General features: G+C 44.2%; 1 protein-coding gene across 1 annotated transcript in view; it reads right to left on the bottom strand.

Moving 5' to 3' along the window:
• CAMK1D (calcium/calmodulin dependent protein kinase ID) overlaps nt 1-19,717 on the bottom strand; it is a 230,183-nt gene that overhangs the window by 73,914 nt on the left and 136,552 nt on the right. Inside the window, exon 3 of the mRNA XM_049814469.1 lies at nt 17,640-17,714. Within this exon, the coding sequence (XP_049670426.1) occupies nt 17,640-17,714 (75 nt within the window). The remainder of the gene's footprint in view (nt 1-17,639; nt 17,715-19,717) is intronic.

The following is a 19,717-nucleotide window of genomic DNA, read 5'->3' as shown; positions in this document are numbered from 1 at the left end:
GGCAAGCCTTTGCTCAATACAGTTGAGCCCAGCAGCCAGATCAGGGCAGAAATCACTGGGTCAGTAGGGTTTCAAGACACAACTGTAACCCCTCCTCAAGTGGCAAGCACTGGATCATCATAGCCACAGAACAGCCATGCAGAACAACCATTCCTTAGTTTTTGAGGGCAAAATCTGCCATTATGCAGGCACATACATGGTCCTTCCTCCGCATCGCACAATATGTGCGGCCACTTGTGCTGGTCATTTGAGAGATGATCTTCCTAGATGTACTACAGCCTTTAAACCTTTAAGCAATTAGTATCAGCCTGAAGTTATCTACCTAGGGCTTTAAACCAATCTATCAGACCACACGCAAGTCATTTACCAAATTGCTTGTAACCCAACCAAGAAGGAGCAGATTTCAGGGGAAATAAAGCAAGTGCAGCTCAAAATAGTACTCAAAATAGCCAAAGCTGGAATTCACAGTCCTTGGGATCAGTCTTGGCCATAATTGTTAGGTCTGGTAGGTCTGTAGTCTCTGCCCTGTATGTACCCTACAATTCCACCAATGTGTGGTACCACCAATGTGCGGTACCACTTCTCAGCATCACCTTAATTTATTTTTGTCCTATGACACAAATATAAACAACTTCCCTGCAAAAAAAACCATATCCAGGGTATTACAAATCTTGTTAATCCGTGATTAATCAGATTGTGGGAGTGGGTCTTTTTTTCCTGGACAGTTATATTTTTACATGTTGCTTTGACTTAAGGCACACAGTAGAAACAACTCTATTCACTATGCCTCAGAGTTGTAAAGGACTCATAGAAACAGTGAAATGTTTAGAAAACTGCTGAAAAAAAGAAAGCCATCAAAATCTCAGTTAATTAGCATTAGCTAAGTAACTGCAGGAATAACTGAATTAGCTTATTCCTTGCTGTAGGTAAAGATTAAAAAGTATTCAATTTATGGCAGTTTTCAAGTTGCTAAGGATTATGAGAACAATACACACTATTTTCAGCTCGCCAAGGAGAGTGAATCAAATGCAAGAGCTCAATCTTTCAAAAACAGTCCTTCAGATGATTCATTTGCAGAAGCCTGGCTGGACGCCCTGCATGGCCTGACACCATCACATTGACTCTGTGGGAGCCAAGGCAAAGTCCCCACCGCGCACCCGGACAAGTAATTAAGAGACTGGGCTTAAAACGGAAATCTTGCATATGTCATGTATGTCAGAGGAACTCCAAGAAGAGGCAGATCCCGTGGCTCAGCCAGGGTGCAAAGGCTTTGCTCCAGTAAAGGAAATAACTGGTGAAGGAGCTTTGGACAAGTCTCATTATGTCAAATTTAGCTGCTGGTGCTGGTTAAACTTTGGTTCTTTGTATCTAAAATAGGACATTTCTATTACAAATTTTGTCATCCATTATTTATCTATATAGATAGGCAAGGAAGGAGGGGAAGTGGGGTTGCCCTCATATATAAAAAAAAAATAATGAAGTGATTGCACAGAGCCGTCTTTGAAAACCAGTGATGAACAGGCCAAGCCAAAAAAGGAAGCCTCATGGCTGGCGTTTACTACAGACTGTGCGACCAAGAGGAGGATGTTGATGAAGCGACCTTACTTCAACTACAGGATGCACCACGGTCACAGGCTCTGATCCTACTGGGGGACTTCAACCACTGCTGCAAAAGCAGCAGAAAGCTGTAAGCAGTCTAGGAGACCTTTGGAGTGCGCTGAGGATAATTTTTTAATCCAGGTGATAGTTCAACCAGTGGAGTGTTACTGGACCTGTTGCTCACCAGCACAGAAGGACTTGGGGGTTACTGCTGGATGAAAAGTTGGACATGAGCCGGCAATGTATGCTCACAGCCCAGAAAACCAACCGTGCCCTGGGTTGCATCAAAAGAAGTGTGGCCAGAGGGTCGAGGGAGGGGATTCTGCCCCTCTACTCCCCTCTGGTGAGACCCCCTCTGCAGTACTGCGTCCAGTTCTGGAGTCTTCAGTACAGGAAAGACGTGGACCTGTTGGGGCAGGTCCAGAGGAGGGCCACGAAGATGATCAGAGGGCTGGAGCACCTCTCCTATAAGGACAGGCTGAGAGAGTTGGGGTTGTTCAGTCTGGAGAAGAGAAGGCTCCAGGGACAACTTATTGAGGCCTTTCAATATATAAAGAGGGCTTATAAGAAAGATGGAGAGACTTTTTACCAGGGCCTGTAGTGACAGGACAAGGGGCAATAGTTTTAAACTCAAAGAGGGTAGACTTAGATTAGATAAAAGGAGAGTTCTTCCCTGTGAGGGTGGTGAGGCGCTGGCACAGGTTGCCCAGAGAAGCTGTGGATGCCCCATCCCTGGAAGTGTTCAAGGCCAGGTTGGATGGGTCTTTGAGCAACCTGGTCTAGGGAAATATGTACCTGCCCAATGGTGGCAGGGGGTGGACTAGATGATCTTTAAAAGGTCCCTTCTGACCCAAACCCTTCTGTGATTCAATGATTTATCAGAAAATAGAGTTTTAGAATTTTCAAAAGAAATTCTGAACATACCGCCAGAAGTAAAACCTTACAAGCAATTGTGTTTGCTTTCCATCTCCCTGTACCAATGAGTTTTACAAGGCAAAGGCTTCACAGCTTTATTGTACAAGCCAGAGTTGCACTGGAATATGATGCTATCTACTGAGTGAGAATACAATATGAAGGAAAGTAGGATACCTTTTGTTTTAGGAATTTCTCTGAAAAACATAAATAATGCTGGATTCTCTAAAATGGGTCATTACATGAGAAGTAACGCATTGGAAAGAAAACATGTTTTCTGAAAGCAATGTGATATTCACATTCTCAAGGGCAGTTGTATGTTCAGACTGAAAAAAAAAGACTATTTTATGCATTCAGAGTCCAAATAGAATAAAAACAGTACGTATTTCCTTTGCCTTGCAAATAACTATTCAACAGGACCAGGGCCCGGAGGCCATGAATATAATTTACTACCAAGAGGCTATAGATTAAGTAAACAGCCAGAAAGTAAATTTTGCCTTAACAGCCACATGACGTGGTGTATGCATGACTGAGGGTACATAAGAGAGTGTCTTGAAGACAGAGTCAATTCTCCTGCCACAGAGTTAATTCTCCTGCTGGCACTTCAGGTTCCCTCTCCCATTTCTTCTTCTCCTTATCCTGTATTCGGGAGAGACCTAATCACCACGCAGAAGTACCTGTGGCAAAATAAGGACCGACATCCCCAAGTGGGAATTAAGTCGCAGAATATAATTCTGCAAAGTACTTCTAAAACTGTTGTGTTCATGCCAGTGGTGAGACTGTAGACACGCTGAAGTTTGAATTGAGTCAGAAAGCTCTGAAAAAAGTGTTCCAGGAAGAAGGTCTTGCCGCAGTGATTTGTGCTGCAGGGCGATGGACAGTGAGCGGTACCAGTGCCAGACCAACAACGCTTAATGGATGAACTGATGTTCATCCATGTTCTGAAATCTAGAAAGTCAAACCAGGAGAAATCTTTTAGCTGCTTTGCTTTTCTTTTTTAATATTTTTTTTGGTGACAATGTCCATATTTTTGCAGAAAGGGAGCAGGATTCAGACTAGTTATTTTAAGAAACCCTTTGAAATCGAACTAAACTAGCCTTTAAGCAATATCACCGTGCCAAAAGTTGTACTTTAAATCACTTGGTGTTTGCACAAGATATTTGTCTGAGGCACTTACATGCCTAAACTGATATTATTGTCTCAAAACTTCGTACGGCTTAACACATTTATCCTCACAGCATTCACGCATGGCAGAAAGGGCTGTTATTTCCCCTTCCCAAAGGAGGAGAAGAGGCACGGAGGCAGTGCCCTGCCTGTCCCTGAACGAGAACAGGGCACTGCCCCACAGTCGCCCGTGTTGTCAGGGCTGCCGGCACGCTGCCCCAGGCTGGTTCACCTTTAGCCAGCCATCCTCCTGGCCAGTGCCTGGACATAGCCCAGTGGATAGCACCGATACGGACTTTTTGTATTTACTGGTATAGAGGTAGTCAAAAAAGTCATTCATATCCACCCCCCTAGAGTGGGAAGAAGATGCCCGAGCACACCCACACAACCTTCCCAGCCAGGTCGGTGGGTTTGAAGGCTTATATATCAAGTCTAAGGCTCTCATGCCCCCAAGAATCCTCCATAGGCCCTTTTTGGTGTTTGTTATTGAGGCCAATAAGTATTTCAAACATAGAGCTGATTACTAGTTATCTTACTCGTTACTGCAATGCGTCTTGGGGCATCCATCGCTTTGAGCTCACTTCTTTGCATGTGAACAAGAGAGGGACCCAGCATGCCTTTCTTTCTGACCTGGAAGGAACCTGGTCACGCCGAGGATTTTCGGATCACCCACCCCACCTCAACTCCGTGGAGATTGAGGCACGGAGCGCTCCTTCATCCCCTTATTTGCAATAACTATTTCCACCTATCGGAAGCACAAAGAGATGGATATTCAAATTCTGGATACTGCTTTCAGTTTCTATCCAGCCTGGGTTTAAACTGCAGTTTTATAGCTCTCCCTCACCAAGGTCTTAATTGATGCCTCTTTTTGTGCCCCTCCATAGCTGGTATGATGCATTTTGCTGCACCCACATCTGTGCACAGTAGGTGAAATCCTGGCTCTATGTAAGTGGATTTTTAACTTTGGATGTCATAACTCTGCTGCTTTAGACTTCCACATATCTGTGCCAAAAGTTTAAATAAATCCATGCAGTGATGAGGGTCACCAGGCAGCCTGGGTTATGTTCTGTATAGGTTACTGCACAGATGTGGATGGGATGGAGGGATAAAGCCACTGCACAGATACTGTACAACATGGGGTACCTAGGGAAACACCAGAAGGCATCAAGGCATACCTGAATGTGTTTTTCAAAATAGTCAATATGTCCCAGAAAACAAGCCAATTCGCTTTTACTCATTCCCAGATAGAGCACAGTGTTCCTTGATGGACAATGCCAGAGGCCAGATTTCCAGTACTCTCATATTTTTTAACAACTTACTGCATGAAGAGCAGCATTGACTTGAAGAAAAAAAAAAACCCACCTCAAACCAATTAATCTTACCCAGAATTAATTAGGAAAGTATTCCCTTTCTGTGGGCACAGAAATTACAAGACAAAATGATCTGAGACCACAATGTAAATCAATGGCAGAGTAAGACAAGAGCTCAAGATTTTCCAACCTGTGTGCTCTAACCACAAAAACATCCTCGCAAGACTCTGGAGAGCCTCAGCCTCTGGTTCCTGTTACACACTGCTGGTAAACAGGCCAGAATATTTTTCCATAGATAAAGACACCTGTCCCTTATCCACTCTGCACTGCTAGATTTTTTAGCTTACAGAAGAACATTGCAATTCCTCTAGCGGAATACATTCAGTCTTCCCAGCACATCAGAGGCAGTCTAATGAGCACCTACCACTGAGATACTGTGTCTGCTTCTACTTTTCCTACCATATGGCTCAGCTTCTGCTTCTCCCTCCTCCTCTTCCAAGCCGTGAGCTGTCTCCTCTGCCACTGTCCCTGCGGTGGCAGCGGGACCCCCTGCTCCGGGGGCTGTGCCGGCAGTGCACGCAGCAGCGTACCGAAATTTGGAGCCAGACAATCCTTCCTGACTCATTAACAGCCGATGGGTATCTGCAGTGGTCCTTCACGATGTTAAAGGCACGCCGTTATGTCATTTGCCTTGCCAGAGGCTGTCACACACCAGGAAAAGCAACCGAGCAATAAAATATACCTGTGCCTCCCACGGGCATCCAAAGGGTTGTAACGTACAGACTGGCGTTAGGTGACCTACAGCAGAATATGAGATAAATATCAAGGACGGTCCCCGCTAGGATGTTTCTGGCACATTATGCTGCTGCAGTTTTGGAGAGCGGCGCATCCACCTGTGTGACAAGGGAAACCTGTAGCGAAACACCGTGTGCAGGCAGAACACCTCGGATGAAGATACACGCAAGTGGAGCGGGCTGAGAGCAGACATGCGGTCGGGAAAGAAGCTGACACAGGTGACTATCACCTGGTCACATTTAACAGCATACTCCAAGGAAAAGGATATTCAGGCCAGACAGCAGCTCTAGACCTTCTGCTAAATGCACAGACAGAAGCGACGTCAGTTATTTTATTTTTTTTTCTTTTCCTCCCCCTTTGTTTTTTGCCTGTGCTGTTGTGCAAACAGTTGCCTTTTTGCACTAAACTTTTGAGCATATGCAGCCATGAATGCATGAGCAAATTTTTTGAGTTAATTCAGCTGAGGTGAAGCCAGGATTAAAGGAGAGACTGTTCAAAAGCACCTCTCTCCAGCTCAGTGGGAAGTGCCGCCGGCAGCAGTCCTGCCTGCTCCTGCCTGCTCCTGCCTGCAGGCAGCTCTCCTCACTCCCACTCTGTTATAAAGTGAATGCCCATACACAGCAGAGGAATGGTCTCTCCCCCAAACGGTCCCATATGCTGTTTCTAGGAGCTGCTGTGACTCCCCTGAGAGTGGCCACATCTCAATAGCGAGGAAAGGGACTCCAACTACAATCACGTTAAGCTCCTGGGGGAAGAGGATGCGAGATAAAATGCCTTTCCCCAGGAAATTTGCTTTTCAAAATAGATTTCGTCTGGTGTAAAGTATGACCCAGCCTTCAGTGACAGAAAGCTAACCTACATTTCCCTCGCCACCCTTCAAGCTAGGCAAGACAGCACCAATGTGAAGCAAAACCTCTATACAGCAAATCCAGCTGCAAAACTGAACAGATTTAAAAGCTTCTGGCAGAGAGTTTCCAGCCCCAAGAAGCAAAACGTCAGAAGCACTTTCTGCCCCATGCTTACAGGGAAACAAGCATCAATCGATGGAAAAGACCCTGGGCTGCAGTGAGATAAATATTCCCGCAGATTAAGCCTGGTGAGCAGTCAGAGCGAGGCAATTTCCCTCTTCTCTGCTCAGTGTCATTTAATTATGTTTACACTTCTGTCCAGTGGCACTGGGTAACGGTATGCAACAGGGTGACCATGAACTTTAGGACTGAGTATATCTAACACCACTGTCATGACAAGGAGCTTCATAACGATGGCAGGATGGATGCTTGGCTCTGTTTTCTCCTAAAGGAATAAGCCCTTTTCTGGAGCTGTGAGAGACTCACAGCAGAGTTTCAATGGCAAAAACCCTAAGGCAGAGATAAATATTTGCATGGATTTTATTTTGCTAACTGGCTTTTAATATTAAGAACACCAACCCCAGTTTTTAGCAATGCTGCCTCTTTGTATGCTTACGTAGGTCTTAAAATCTCAGCTCTCTTTCAGTGGATTTCAAATTGTATTTCTGACTTCTTTTTCACTACAATGCATTTTGGAGAGGGGTATCTTCTTTCCTCAGGGACATACGGACATTTAAAGGCTCCACTATGTCTCATCCAAGGATGTCAGTACTCCTTAGAGTATCATCAATTAGGGATGAAGAAAATAGAATTACAGCATGGTTAAATGCTACTAACCAACAGAATAATCAGACAGAATAAACACCAAACTCCTCCAAACCATCTTCAGTACTCTAATAGAGAAATTCTTTTATAGCTAAGCCAGGAACACACAACCCCAAATGGGAATTTTGTCTTGGAGAAGAAGGGAAAGGACGACATAAGTATTTGGGTCTCTGAACACACTTTTCCTCCAATTTAAGGGAAAAAAAAATGGCCTTTACAGGCTAAGATATAACCACATGGCATGAATCAGAATAAAATGAGCACATGTTCTATAAATGCATCAAAGAAAGGCTTCACCAGCAGCAGTATTTTCTTTTTCTATAAAATGCTTTAAAAAAGTAAAAGTTTGGCTACAGCAGACCTAACCACTGGTTCAGAAAAAAAGAAAAAAACAAAACCCTCCACATTTATTTTCCATTGAATAATTTTCCAGGGAGAATGTTTAAAGCAGAAAACTATGGCAAGAACTTCTGCAGTCCTCTGAAAATAGTTTCTGTAAGAAGAGGTAACCACACCACTACAAAAGGAAGTCAAAACAGGATTTCAAACAGCAACCTCTATTTCCATTAAAAATTCTAGGTTTTACACAATCTTGTTTAGGGTCCTGACCCCCAGCCCAGCCACAGAAAACTGTATGAATCTCCCTGGCTTTAAAAATATGCCCTATGTAGAGTTTTTGGGGCAAGTACCAGACAAAATGCAAAGCAAGAGATCTTTTCTTTCAGCATGAATGTGAATGGGACAATAGTGCTTCATCATCACCTTGCTTAATGGGTTCTTCTAGAAGTTGTACCCAGAGCATCCGGATAATACAATACAAATATAACTGCAAGTTAGCCCAACACTGGCTCTGGAGTCGCTTACAGACTCTTGACCAGAGTAATTTACCTGACTGTAGTACCTAGAACAGAGGTTGGAGCTGAGATACGAGCATACTTGGGAAATTGAGCCTATTTTTTTTCCACAAATTCATTAACTGTCTTCTGGTACACACTGACATATAACACTCAGGAGCCTGTTACTGTCCCCTTCACCACAGTCTGTACAACTTTCCTCCAGAAGAAAACTCAAGAGGGAAAACCAGCTTTTACTGATGGTTTCACCATGTAAAAGAACGGACTTGTGAACATCAATGTTCATTTTGTATCTTGCTTCAATGCTGTGCTATTTCACTTCAAAGCTTTCCAAGTTGTTATGAAAGCCCTTTTCTGTTTAAATGAGTGTAACCATTTAATCAGAATGCCTCCACATCGTGCCTGAGAGGGATCCTACCGTATCATAATGAATTCTCATACTGTGGCATATATGGATTTAACATTTATTATCTGCCTTGCTGCAAAGCCCCTTCCTCCTGAATTAAACACCAGCTATTTAATTGATTTCAGTGCACCACAGCGTAAATTACCAGATACTGAGAGATGCAGAACTAAATGTAAAAGACTCATTCAGTGACTACACGAACATCAAGTAACCAGCAATGAAACTTCTGGGCAAGGCATGAAAGGAAGGAGATGGTTATCCAAAGCCAACAAAATGGAGAGAAAATTGCTAGGGCTGTAAATAGCCACCTGCCTGTTGTTCAGAAAGAAAGGACTCACTGCTGCTCTCAGGGAAACAGTGATATTATACAGGATTACTGGCAGATATATATTGCTGCCCCACAAATTGCCTACATCAGACCAAGCTATATAATACAGGCATATACGCCCTTGTACCCAGCTGCAACAGGGAGCCCTAATTGGGGAATTAGCAAGGGAACTGCTGGTGGGCTGAAGGAAGAAACTCAAGTAGAGGCTGCCAAAATTTATTGCTGTAAAAAAACCAATCAAGGCACATACTCTTACCCTAAGGATTTGGTACCAGCCCTGGCTGGGGACTGGCCATTGCATCAAATAACCTTCAGAAAGTACTTGTTTACTGTACTCACCAGAATAGGAAAATAATCAGATATGCTTGCCTCATTTATGAGACCTTCACATTTTCCTGTAACTTTAAAGAATAATACATTAGAACAAGGTTTATTTGGAATTTTGGCCAAACCTCTTGTTTTCCTTATTGACAACAGCAGCTTTGCAACAATAGATATCTTAAAGAAAAAATCTATTCTCATCTCAACTGTTCACATTTCTGTAAAAGCAAACAACATCGTAATGCTGTCTCTTCAATGAAAATGTGGAAGTGTTTCTCCATCATCTCGATATTCCCAAAGCTCCAGGGAAAAAAAAAATCACTCTCCATCAGATGTAGCATACAGCTTTGATTGAACCCCCCCCTCAGTGTTGCCTTGCTAATGAGTCCATACTGGGACACTTCAAGAGTAAGCTACCAATAACGAATGCAGGCTTTGGGGCAAGGATGTTGACAGTCATCTACACCTGATGAAGGTGACTGCCTATAAGTGGTTTTGGAAATCATCACGAGAAAGTCTTTTATGGTCCCCAAGATGAAGAAAATCCTTGCCATTCCTGTGTTGCTGTAGGAAGGCTGGACTGATGCCCATGGACTCTAAAACGCCTGCTCCTAGCCACAGCCGAAACCCTTACACATAAAACAGCACAAGGAAGCAACAGGGCTGCTGTTCAGTGCTGTTCTCAGGAGACGGTGCTGTGTTTGGAGAGGACACGGGGAGTAGGAGCTACCAAAAGTCCTGCCATAGCCAGAAAAAAGAAGAAGCCCCAAAGTGCTGAGGGCAGCTAGAACCATCCAATGAGCCCATTCACACTTTCAGGATCATACACAATCCACACAATTACAGGTGTCTAAAAATCATCCATGGTCTATTAATCTGTTACCGACAAATCTGCCCATGCCCTGATCTCTACCCCGACATTAGCCTCTCCTAGTCTGCTTATAACCTCTCAGCCACTGGAAAAGGGGAGATACTCCTTCGTATCAAACACTCACCAGCGTAACCCAACTGATGTAATAATGTAAGGTAAGTTAAGGTAATCTTTCTCCCCAAAGAAAAAGATGTGAAATTGATGCTGGATTAATAACTGCTACCCAGTTCCCAGGGGCATGATGCCAGGGGTTAGTTTATTTTGTGGTCAACAGCTCGCAAAACTCTAGTGGGAAAATACCGAGGTACAGTGAGATTAACTCCTTCAGCCTTTTTTAACAGGGTGGCCTGTGCTTATTCAGTCAATATGCTTTCAAAGACATTGATAAAGCATGATTTTTTTTAATCTTCTTTTTTTTTTGAGCTATACTGGTAGATCATGCTCTGACTGCATTAAGCACTAGAAACAGGCTGGAACCAAAACCTGTATTGAACGTGCCCAAATAATAAGAGCAATTTTAAAATTTTAACATCCCAGCTCTGCAGTTTGGGCCCACGTCTGCAATATGTCCACGCTGGAGGCTGTGATGGGCCCAGGATTCATTTTCCTGAGCACTTCTCCCACGATCATGGTCTGACGCTCCCAGTCGCGTCACACATGCCCAACCCTGTTGCTGCTGTCCCACTTTGCTTTCGACGTTCACCAGCTGGATCCATCCCTGGAGAGCTGTGCCTTCTATAGCAGCCTCCCCCCAGTTCAAAAAACTCTTGTCCATAGAAGAACAGCAAAAGACTGTTTTCAACCACAGGGTGTAGTTAGTGCCATTTCTTGTTCCACTGCAGACTCAAGGTTGCTTTGCCCAAAGCACTGATTTTTCACTCCACAAGCTGTGAGGAAATGAAGTCTTGCCTAACTAGAGCCCCTAAGTCGCTGCTCAGCTGCGCCAAAGTCCAAGCAAATCTCCCTTGGCACCTTGCAGGCTCCTTCATGGCATGCCCAGATGTGCAGCAGCCTTCCCAGTGCCATAGCTCTTAAGTAGCATTTGCTCAAAAAAACCCCAAACCAAAACAAAACCAAGTGAACAATTTATCCAGCAACTGATTAATACAAAATTCATGTATATTTGCTTGACCAGGAATTAGGAACAGGTCTTTCCTTGGCCCATCCATTAAGTGTCCTAGCCAATAAACCCCATGAGATCCATCTGCCACAAACAGCTACTACACATCTTACTCCTGTGCAGCGCGAGGAGGTGGAGGAAGCATGGGATCCAAGGCTTTTGACGTAGACCCAGTGTATTTTCAATGGGTGCCAGACACTAACTTGGGCTGGCCCTTTTGAGACACCTCATCCAAGCCAGGAGTATTGGAAATAAAGAAGAGCAGAGTCTGTGGGTGTGCAGCTGATGTCCCATCCTGTACCATGAAACAAACTGAATCCTCCGGCCCACGGTCATCAGCTCCAGTGTTCTTCATTACTGGTGGTGTTTCTTCTGTTACCATTACTGTTCTTACTAATAATGTTAATAAACATACCATCATCCGCAGAAGAAGGTGATGCTGAGGGGCTGCTCTCAGATGCTTGGACACAAGTATTTCCTGCTGCTAAAGAATCCAGCTTGCTTTTATCATTCATATAAATCCCATTGTGAATGCAGAGATGCTTCCTTCTCTCTTTTGCATAATGCTTTACAAGCACAAAAGAACTGAGTATGGGAATAAACCTCACCTAAAGAATGCGGTGCGGCAGATCCATGTTTTGCTTTAATTAGCATCCTGATGCGATAGAGGCTTGGGGTGTGTATCGCTGTTTTGTAACACAGTGCATCCTTGCTAGACTCCTTAAGGAACCTGGCAAACACGGCACTTCCCTCCATTGTCTGTTGTTTTTCTCAGAGGCTGAATATTTTCATTGAAATGTCACTTGCACACCCTGTCCATGCTCGGCTGCTCTCAGAGTGCGCTCAGGCATTGGGCTTTCGGGAAACAAAGGGAATTCAGCACTTAATCACGGCTTAGCGCTCCGCTTACTTATTTGCAAAACATACAGGTGAAAGGCTAAATCACAAGCAGCGTAGTTTCAGTCATAACAAAAACTTCTGCAGATTTCACTGCAGGTAGGTACCTGCCTGTTTGAGCTGCATCCCAAGCCATTAGAGGGTTGTGAGGAGCTTGCGTGTGGTGGGGGAGAGCTGATAAACGGCAGGAATGGGACACTGGGACCCTCAGCCTGCAAAGTTCTGGGCACGGTTCTCCTCGGTGCGTGATTTGCACCCAGCAGGAAAAAGCCCTCGTCATCTTGGCTTTTCTGTGATAGAAATCATCTGAATAATTCAGCAGAGTTAAGATGCCAAGCTGGAAAAACCCCAAGGTCAGGGGTTTAGGCGCAGTTTGGGCTGGGTTTTTTTGCAAAGGTAGGAGGAAGCATTTCAGGGTTGTCTGAACCGGGCTGCTCACCCTAAAAGCTTGTTCTCAGCAGAGACATCAAAGCCTCAAAGGACCTCATGCAGGGGAGATACTCTGGTTTCCTTGGAGAATCAGAAGCATGAGCTGACAGGAGCTGGGTAAAGCAGCCCTCCTACCAAGCGGATCAGACCCACGCTTCAGGAGAACAGCCCCTCCAAAGAGATGGAAAGCTATACCAGACTGGCAGTAGGGTTTTCACTTTCTTTAACTAGATTCTGGTATTAACAGGAATTCCTCTGGATTTGGCACTATTCTTTGTTGTGAAAAAAAGTGCAGAGAAACTCAGAGGTGGGTGTTCAAGTTCGATCATTATTTACGTAGCTTTCCAGGGCCTGCTCCTGTAACCTTTCCCCATTTGAACAGTCTCGTTACCTTCAGGAGGAATTACAGAAATAAGACTTCCAGCATAGCAGGTTAAAAATGCAGCCTGGAAGACTCAGTTATTAGGAAATGCTCCGGACCCATAAGGACGTTAAGCAATGGTGTTGATTCCCTGGGGAGCGTGCAACTGGTGATTTTTAACAACAGGTTAGAAAAATATCTGCTAAGGCTGATTGGCCAGTACAGGCAGCATATACTGCCCTGGGACAGGCAGATTAATTCCGTCAGTTTTGGAGGTGCCTTTTAGACCTATTTTTAGCCTGTTTTCCAAAGGTGGTGAGGCAATGTCTCTCCATCCCAGTTTGCCAGCCCTTAGTAACTTCTTCCCCACTGGGTGAACTTCAACCAACTTTGACAGCAGAGTAGAGATAGATAGCAAAAATATTAAGTTCCTACATATTTTAAGCAAATACGGATGAATAAAGAAGAACAAGGAAATTAACGTCTTCATCTGTTTTTAACGTGGCCCCATACCCTTTCGGAGAGGCAACAGCTCCAGCTCCTGTGGCTTTGACTAGCGCAGGGTGCACACAAATCTGCGGGAAACCAAACTTCAATGCAGGCAAAAAATACGGATGAAATTAGAGTCGAGCTTTGGGATTCTGCTCCAGCCTGCCCAGGTAGCACGTTCAGAAGCAGCGTTTGCAAAAGGTCCCGTAACACTTAGATGGAAAAGATGTGTTCATGTAAATCCATATTTATGTATGATTTTCCAGCATGCAGATAATGAATCACCAATACTCAAGAGGCCAATTATGCCAATGAAATATTAGTATCTGGCAATGCTAACCACAATAGGTTATCAGAATATTTCCCTATACTGATGAAGTGAAGCACGGCGGATAGCTTAGAAGATACAGTAGGGTAATTCTTACCAAATGGCACCAATAGCAACAAAAAATCCTGTAAATGCTCATTAACAAAGCTTACTATCATACAGAGACATAATTCAATAAAACTATTTCCAAAAGCACTTTATTTGCCCCTGTCTTCTACAATATCCCCTGGGGAAATATCACCCAGCATCCAGAAGGAATGAAACTTTCAGAGTATTTTGGTGTTTGTCTTTGTTGCCCATGTAGGTCTTAACAGTACTATAGGAAATCCAAGTTCGGAAACGGGCAGGTGTTTTCTTGGTTTGAAAGCACATCATCCTAATGGAAATATGACAAAATCTAAATGCTCTACAATACTTTTCTATAGTGCCTGCAAAATTTTAGCAGAATCATCATAGGAGACTCAGCGATTATCCTACATCTGTATTCGGCTTTGCAGCTGCACCGGTAATTCCGCCTCATACCAAAGCTGAGCAATACTGCTTGGAGCAAAAGACAGCACGGAGTTGTCCATAACATTGCCAAACGTAGAGTCACTGGGTTTGAATATACTGTATTTGGGGAAAATAAATAAAGAAAAAATGGCCCAGCCATTTCTATGGAACAGGTTAATTCTTTGAAACAGCAGGTGAAATTCCGAGTTGTCAAATCTGGGGATCTCCAAGCTGGACTTCTGGTCTGCCTTGCACTAAGAGGACTGTGCCAGTTCGAACAGTTTTACAATGGCTTGTATACAATGTATGTGAAAACAAGGTGGTGAAACCAAAGCCAGAGATTAGATTTCCCCATGAATGTGCCAGGGAACACACAGGACAGATTCACCAACAGCTATGTAACCCTGGGAAGAGCTCCCAGAGGGACCGGCAGGAATAAATTAAGTGTCAAGTAGACACAGACAGCCACCTCTTCACCTCCCTTCCTGCCAACTCCAGCACAGACATTGACACCTGTGCTTGCCCATATCTTTGACGGAATAAATGAGGTGCAATATTTATCTTTCAAGCTGGCCTGCTAACAAGCACGGCTTTCAAATAGAAGTAGATGTACCAGAGAGCAAACATAAACAGGGAGGCTCGGTCTACCTCCAAAAGCCTTCTCCCACAGAGGTGCTGCGAGGTGCTCAGGGGCTGTAATGTGGATTTTCCTCAACATTGCAAGAAGTGCTTTAAAGGCTGGTAATGAAAATGCCATCCAGGCAACAAAAAACTCTCCGTTAGGAAACATTAGTTAGTGCCCACTTAGCAAGCAATGAGCCAGGGAGAAGGGCATATGGATTTGAGATTTGCTGTGCCTATGATACTGATCTTGGAGGGGCCCTAATTTTACCCCCCCTTTTTTTTAATCTAAAGGCTGCTTCCTGAAAGCTGCTTGATCAGAACCCCTTCCACTTCACATCAAATCCCAGTTTTAAGTGTATGCAACTGTTGCCTTGTTTAGGAGAAAAACAGAAAAATGAGAAGCTAAAAAACCCACAAGGAATCTAATAATAAATAGGGCAGAGATGTAAACAAATAGATACCTCATGCCGTGCAATGGTTCACAGCTATTGTATCAACAAGTTGGTGTTACCTTGGAAACAAGAGATTATCTGTACATGCCTTCTCCCAGACGGAAACCGGGAGAGGAGGCACGCGGAATTGATTTTGAGTCTTCTGGACTTCGCAGAGTTGCTGCCCAACCGTTGATGCCAATTGATCCCAATCCCAATTATTGATGAGAATTCAGAGGCAGCGCGGAGGTTGCACCATCCTTAATGCAACATCGGCAGCAACGAGGGGGAGTACCTGACCACCTTGTCCTCTCCACCTTGGGATAACACAACTCTTTTCCAAGAAAGCACAGAAAAGTTATTCCCTGGAAATACACTGTGCAGAGCAGAGGACAACACGGCCTCGTCTGATTCACAGCAGCAAGGAGGGCTAAGAGCAACAGCTTGGCACGACATCAAGTGACTTGAATAAAATAAGCTTAAGCTAACGTGCTGTACCCCATAGCTGAGGCAGATTAAGAGCATGCACACACACGAGGTTTGTCACACGGGCTCTCTGTGTGAGTGGGTGTTTGTTACAGTGCTGTCACTTGATTGCATTCAAGTGTGTGCCCATATTCGAATAAAACAACCCTGTAGTTTTGGAGGATCTTTTTCCTGCTTTTTCTTAAGAGGAATGATAAAAAGCATCAATCCCACTCCCTTGCAGATTCAGTTCAATGCCTTTGTACGCAGGGTGTCTCCGTCTACCTCGTAACACAAGGCACAGCTCTTCCTCGGGGCTGGGGAGTGCTCAGAGCTGCCACCCCGAACACTGCGGATGGGTTCCCGGCTGCTGACTTCAGCCGGGCATCCCACTCCGGTGGGCATCAGCGATGCTGTGTCCCTCTGGAATAGCTAAATGCCTGGCCCTTGGAAAATTAGTTGGCTGGGTTTACAAATACAGCGGTAACAGAAAGGATAATTCCTAGCAAGCGTTGAATTGTGAGCAAGTAGAAATTTATACTAATATATATTCAGTGTCACCTATGCTTACAGATCTACATTTCAGATAACCCAGTGATCTGGATGTAAGAAATTTAGAAAAGTGAGGGTTACGCTACATTAAACAAGCTAATAATAAGAAGGAGTAATATTGATTTTTTTTCTAAAGAGATTAAACAAAAATAAGGATTTGTAAATCAACTGATCACAAAATTAGTACTTCCCACAACCCAGCTGGTTTGTTGGAATTGGTACGACATTAATGTTCCTGTGCAAGTCCTCTTGCAGCACTCAGGGCTGAAATGTAGGGCTACAAAAACAGATTAAAAATGTACAGGACACTATTCTTCCCACACTGCCATCAGAACAGCTTCTAACGACATCTCCATGCCCGATGTTACCAACAGACAAGGGACCGGCATAGTCCCCAAGGGTTTCCCGTGGGGTATTTCACCCCAGAGCTGCCTCTATCAGATGCTCCAGGTTTCTCTATGGCACATCTGGATCTTCCCAGCTGTGATTTATCCCTCTGCCCCGCCTGTCTGCTGTGCTCTTGTTTGAGGTGACCTCATAATTGAAAAGAGAGAGACTAGAGCTGGTAAGAGGAAATTTTACCTTCGAATCATGTTTTTAAATTGATTTCAGAAAGGGGGGAAAGCAATATGAGCCTCTGCCTGTCACTTCCCTCCTCCTTGCAAGGTGGATGCGACCAGGCCACAGGGTACCATGTACCTGATGGGATCCTGATCTTCTCAGGCTCCGAGGGGGGAAAAAGGGGAAGAAAAGGGGCTCTGGTGAGAGAGACGTGTCAAGGAACAACAGCATGAGCTACCGCTTCCGCTGAGACAAGGATGATGCTTTCTTGCAAATCCAGCACCCATGTACCCACGCACGTGGTGGCACCTCGGGTCACCTCTTGCTCAGTACAGAGCAGGGATCTGTTGAGTCACAGAGAACTAAACCGTGGCAACTCCATATGTACGGAGCCAGTTCCGATCCCTTTAACATCTCCTCTTCACTCTGGTTTGATTTGGACGAGACTATTCACAAAACACCTTAGTTCACGATTTCACAACAACCCAGCCCATCACACCTGGAGAATCATTTTTAACCACCTGCCGGGGATTTTGCAGACTGTAGCGCACAAGACAAATACCTCTCAAGTATCCCATCTTCTGTGCTAAAGAAAAAAACCAGAACAAGAAGAGTTGGCAATTTTGACACAAAGACTTCATTAGGTTCAGTACTTACAATTGCATGACCAGATATAAATGGTTTGGACTCTCATAGATGTCTTCCAGGGCAACTATATTTTCATGCTTGATCCTGAAAAACCACAAGATAAAATAAGATGAAATAGTGATTTTTATTTTTTTTTAAGTGGCTGCAAAACATAAAGCTATTTTTAGTTAGACACTACTTGTCAGTGCTTTATTCAACATCGTAAAATACAATTTTGACCAAAGTAAACAGTCAGGAGTGCTTCACAGCCCAGGATACTGTTATGACTCACAGAAAATTCCTTCAATCCTCTCTGAAGCCAAAACGTTTAAGGGTTAAGTATGTGGGGCATTAGAGGTTTACAGTTCCCGTGTCAGATGAATGAAGATGGTTGGTTGGAGGTTGAAGTCTCGGGACAGCAGCAGAGCAGGGTGCGAGGGAGCGATGGAGGCAGGCTGTGGGCTGGCAGGGAGAAGGCAGGGGTTAGCCCCCGCACAGAAGCTACCACAGGTAGGCAGCAGCCGTACGACAGCCCCACGCTCCTTCCCACCAAATTTGCCCTGTTTCGATGTTACACCTGGTCTGGACGCCCAAATTTCCCCGCAGTGTTATTGAGCACCGTGCGCTTTCTGTGCAACGGCTCTAAGCATCTTCATGGGTTTTCTACATCCTTACCATTCCCAACGATCATTCCCACTAAGCCTCTTGTCAAAAATGCTAGCTTTAAAGAGAAAAATCATCTCTACAAGCGTACATCTAATTAACTACTAGAGCAATGCCCCTCTGGGTTTGCTCCTTAAATGCTTACAAATAATTTCCAAAGGATACATTTAACCTGTGCAAACCCTGAAGAGACTACCAGTGCAACTCCAGGGGGAGAACGTTAATTACACCAATTGCAGACAATCATTTTAAGAGCAAAAGAAAGCTGGGAAATGCTAAGCAGAGACCACTCATTAAACAACAGATGGACACATTCAGAAAGAAAGTAAAAGTGCTTTGTCATCAAATGCAAAACTCTCTACATGTTTCAAGGTTCAAGTAGCTTAATGAAGATGCTTAATCACGTGTCAGAACCTCATCCTCAGTGGTCCCAAGTGCCCTAACGTCTGTGTGAAGATGCTGAGAGCAGAAGGTCCCCTGCACCCGGCAGGATCTTTCCCGTAAGAATGCAGACTAACCCAGTTTCTTCTGAATTCACTGGAAAGATTATGACTGACCTGAATTTACGCCCATAATCAATCATCAAAAGCTGCATTCATATAAGGACCTTCACACACAGGAAATTTAACATCGACAATAAGCAAACTCAAATATAATGCACTACAGCATGTCAGAGCAACAAATACATGAGTAGGCTCGTCACTCTACATAAGTATCTGGAAAATCCCATGATGTTTTAGCAAAATTTCCAGGTAGACTGCATCACAAATCAAGTGCTTAATATTGGCAACAGGAAACCAGCCCCTTGGCTTTGCACAGCACATGTTTGGAAGCATTTATTTTGTTCTGCAAGTCTAGTGCCTGGTCCGTTAAGGGTTACAGTTAGGACAAGGGTGGTTTTGCCTTGTTTAATTGAGCTGAAGGTACGCTACAAATGACAGTTCAAGCAATTAGTCACTTTTAATGAAAATTATTATATGTATTTTCCATTTTCCTTTATGCACATGCACATTCACGTGATCATTTGCGTACCTCCTACCTTCGTGGTCAAGGCAATTTTAAAACAAATAATCCACCATAGTGTTATCTGTTTAAATTCTCCAACTTAGCCTGCAGTACGTTTTTTACCATGCACATATTAATGCTCTGCATTTCTATTTTTGAGAACCTCGGAGGTTCTCCAAACCAACCTAACCCTCTCTGAGACAGCTGCCAGCAACATCTAACTGTCACACACGTGGCTAAAACGGGTGGGTTACCCACGAAGATGAGCAGCCAGGGAGGCAGAAGCCAGAAAAGAGCTCATCAGACATGCAACGCTGCACGCTGAGGGTTGCCGCAAGACCCTCTCCCTTTTCTGATTTGCAAAGCAAATGGGCACCGTGCCTCTGGGCTCTCTACAGGGAGATGAACTTGCTCCGTTCTAAAGTGAAGGAGGCAGAAAG

Source organism: Accipiter gentilis, chromosome 11 (assembly GCF_929443795.1).
Source record: "Accipiter gentilis chromosome 11, bAccGen1.1, whole genome shotgun sequence".
In the NCBI taxonomy this organism is placed as follows: Eukaryota; Metazoa; Chordata; class Aves; order Accipitriformes; family Accipitridae; genus Astur; species Astur gentilis.
This window is presented reverse-complemented; position numbering and strand designations above follow the sequence as displayed.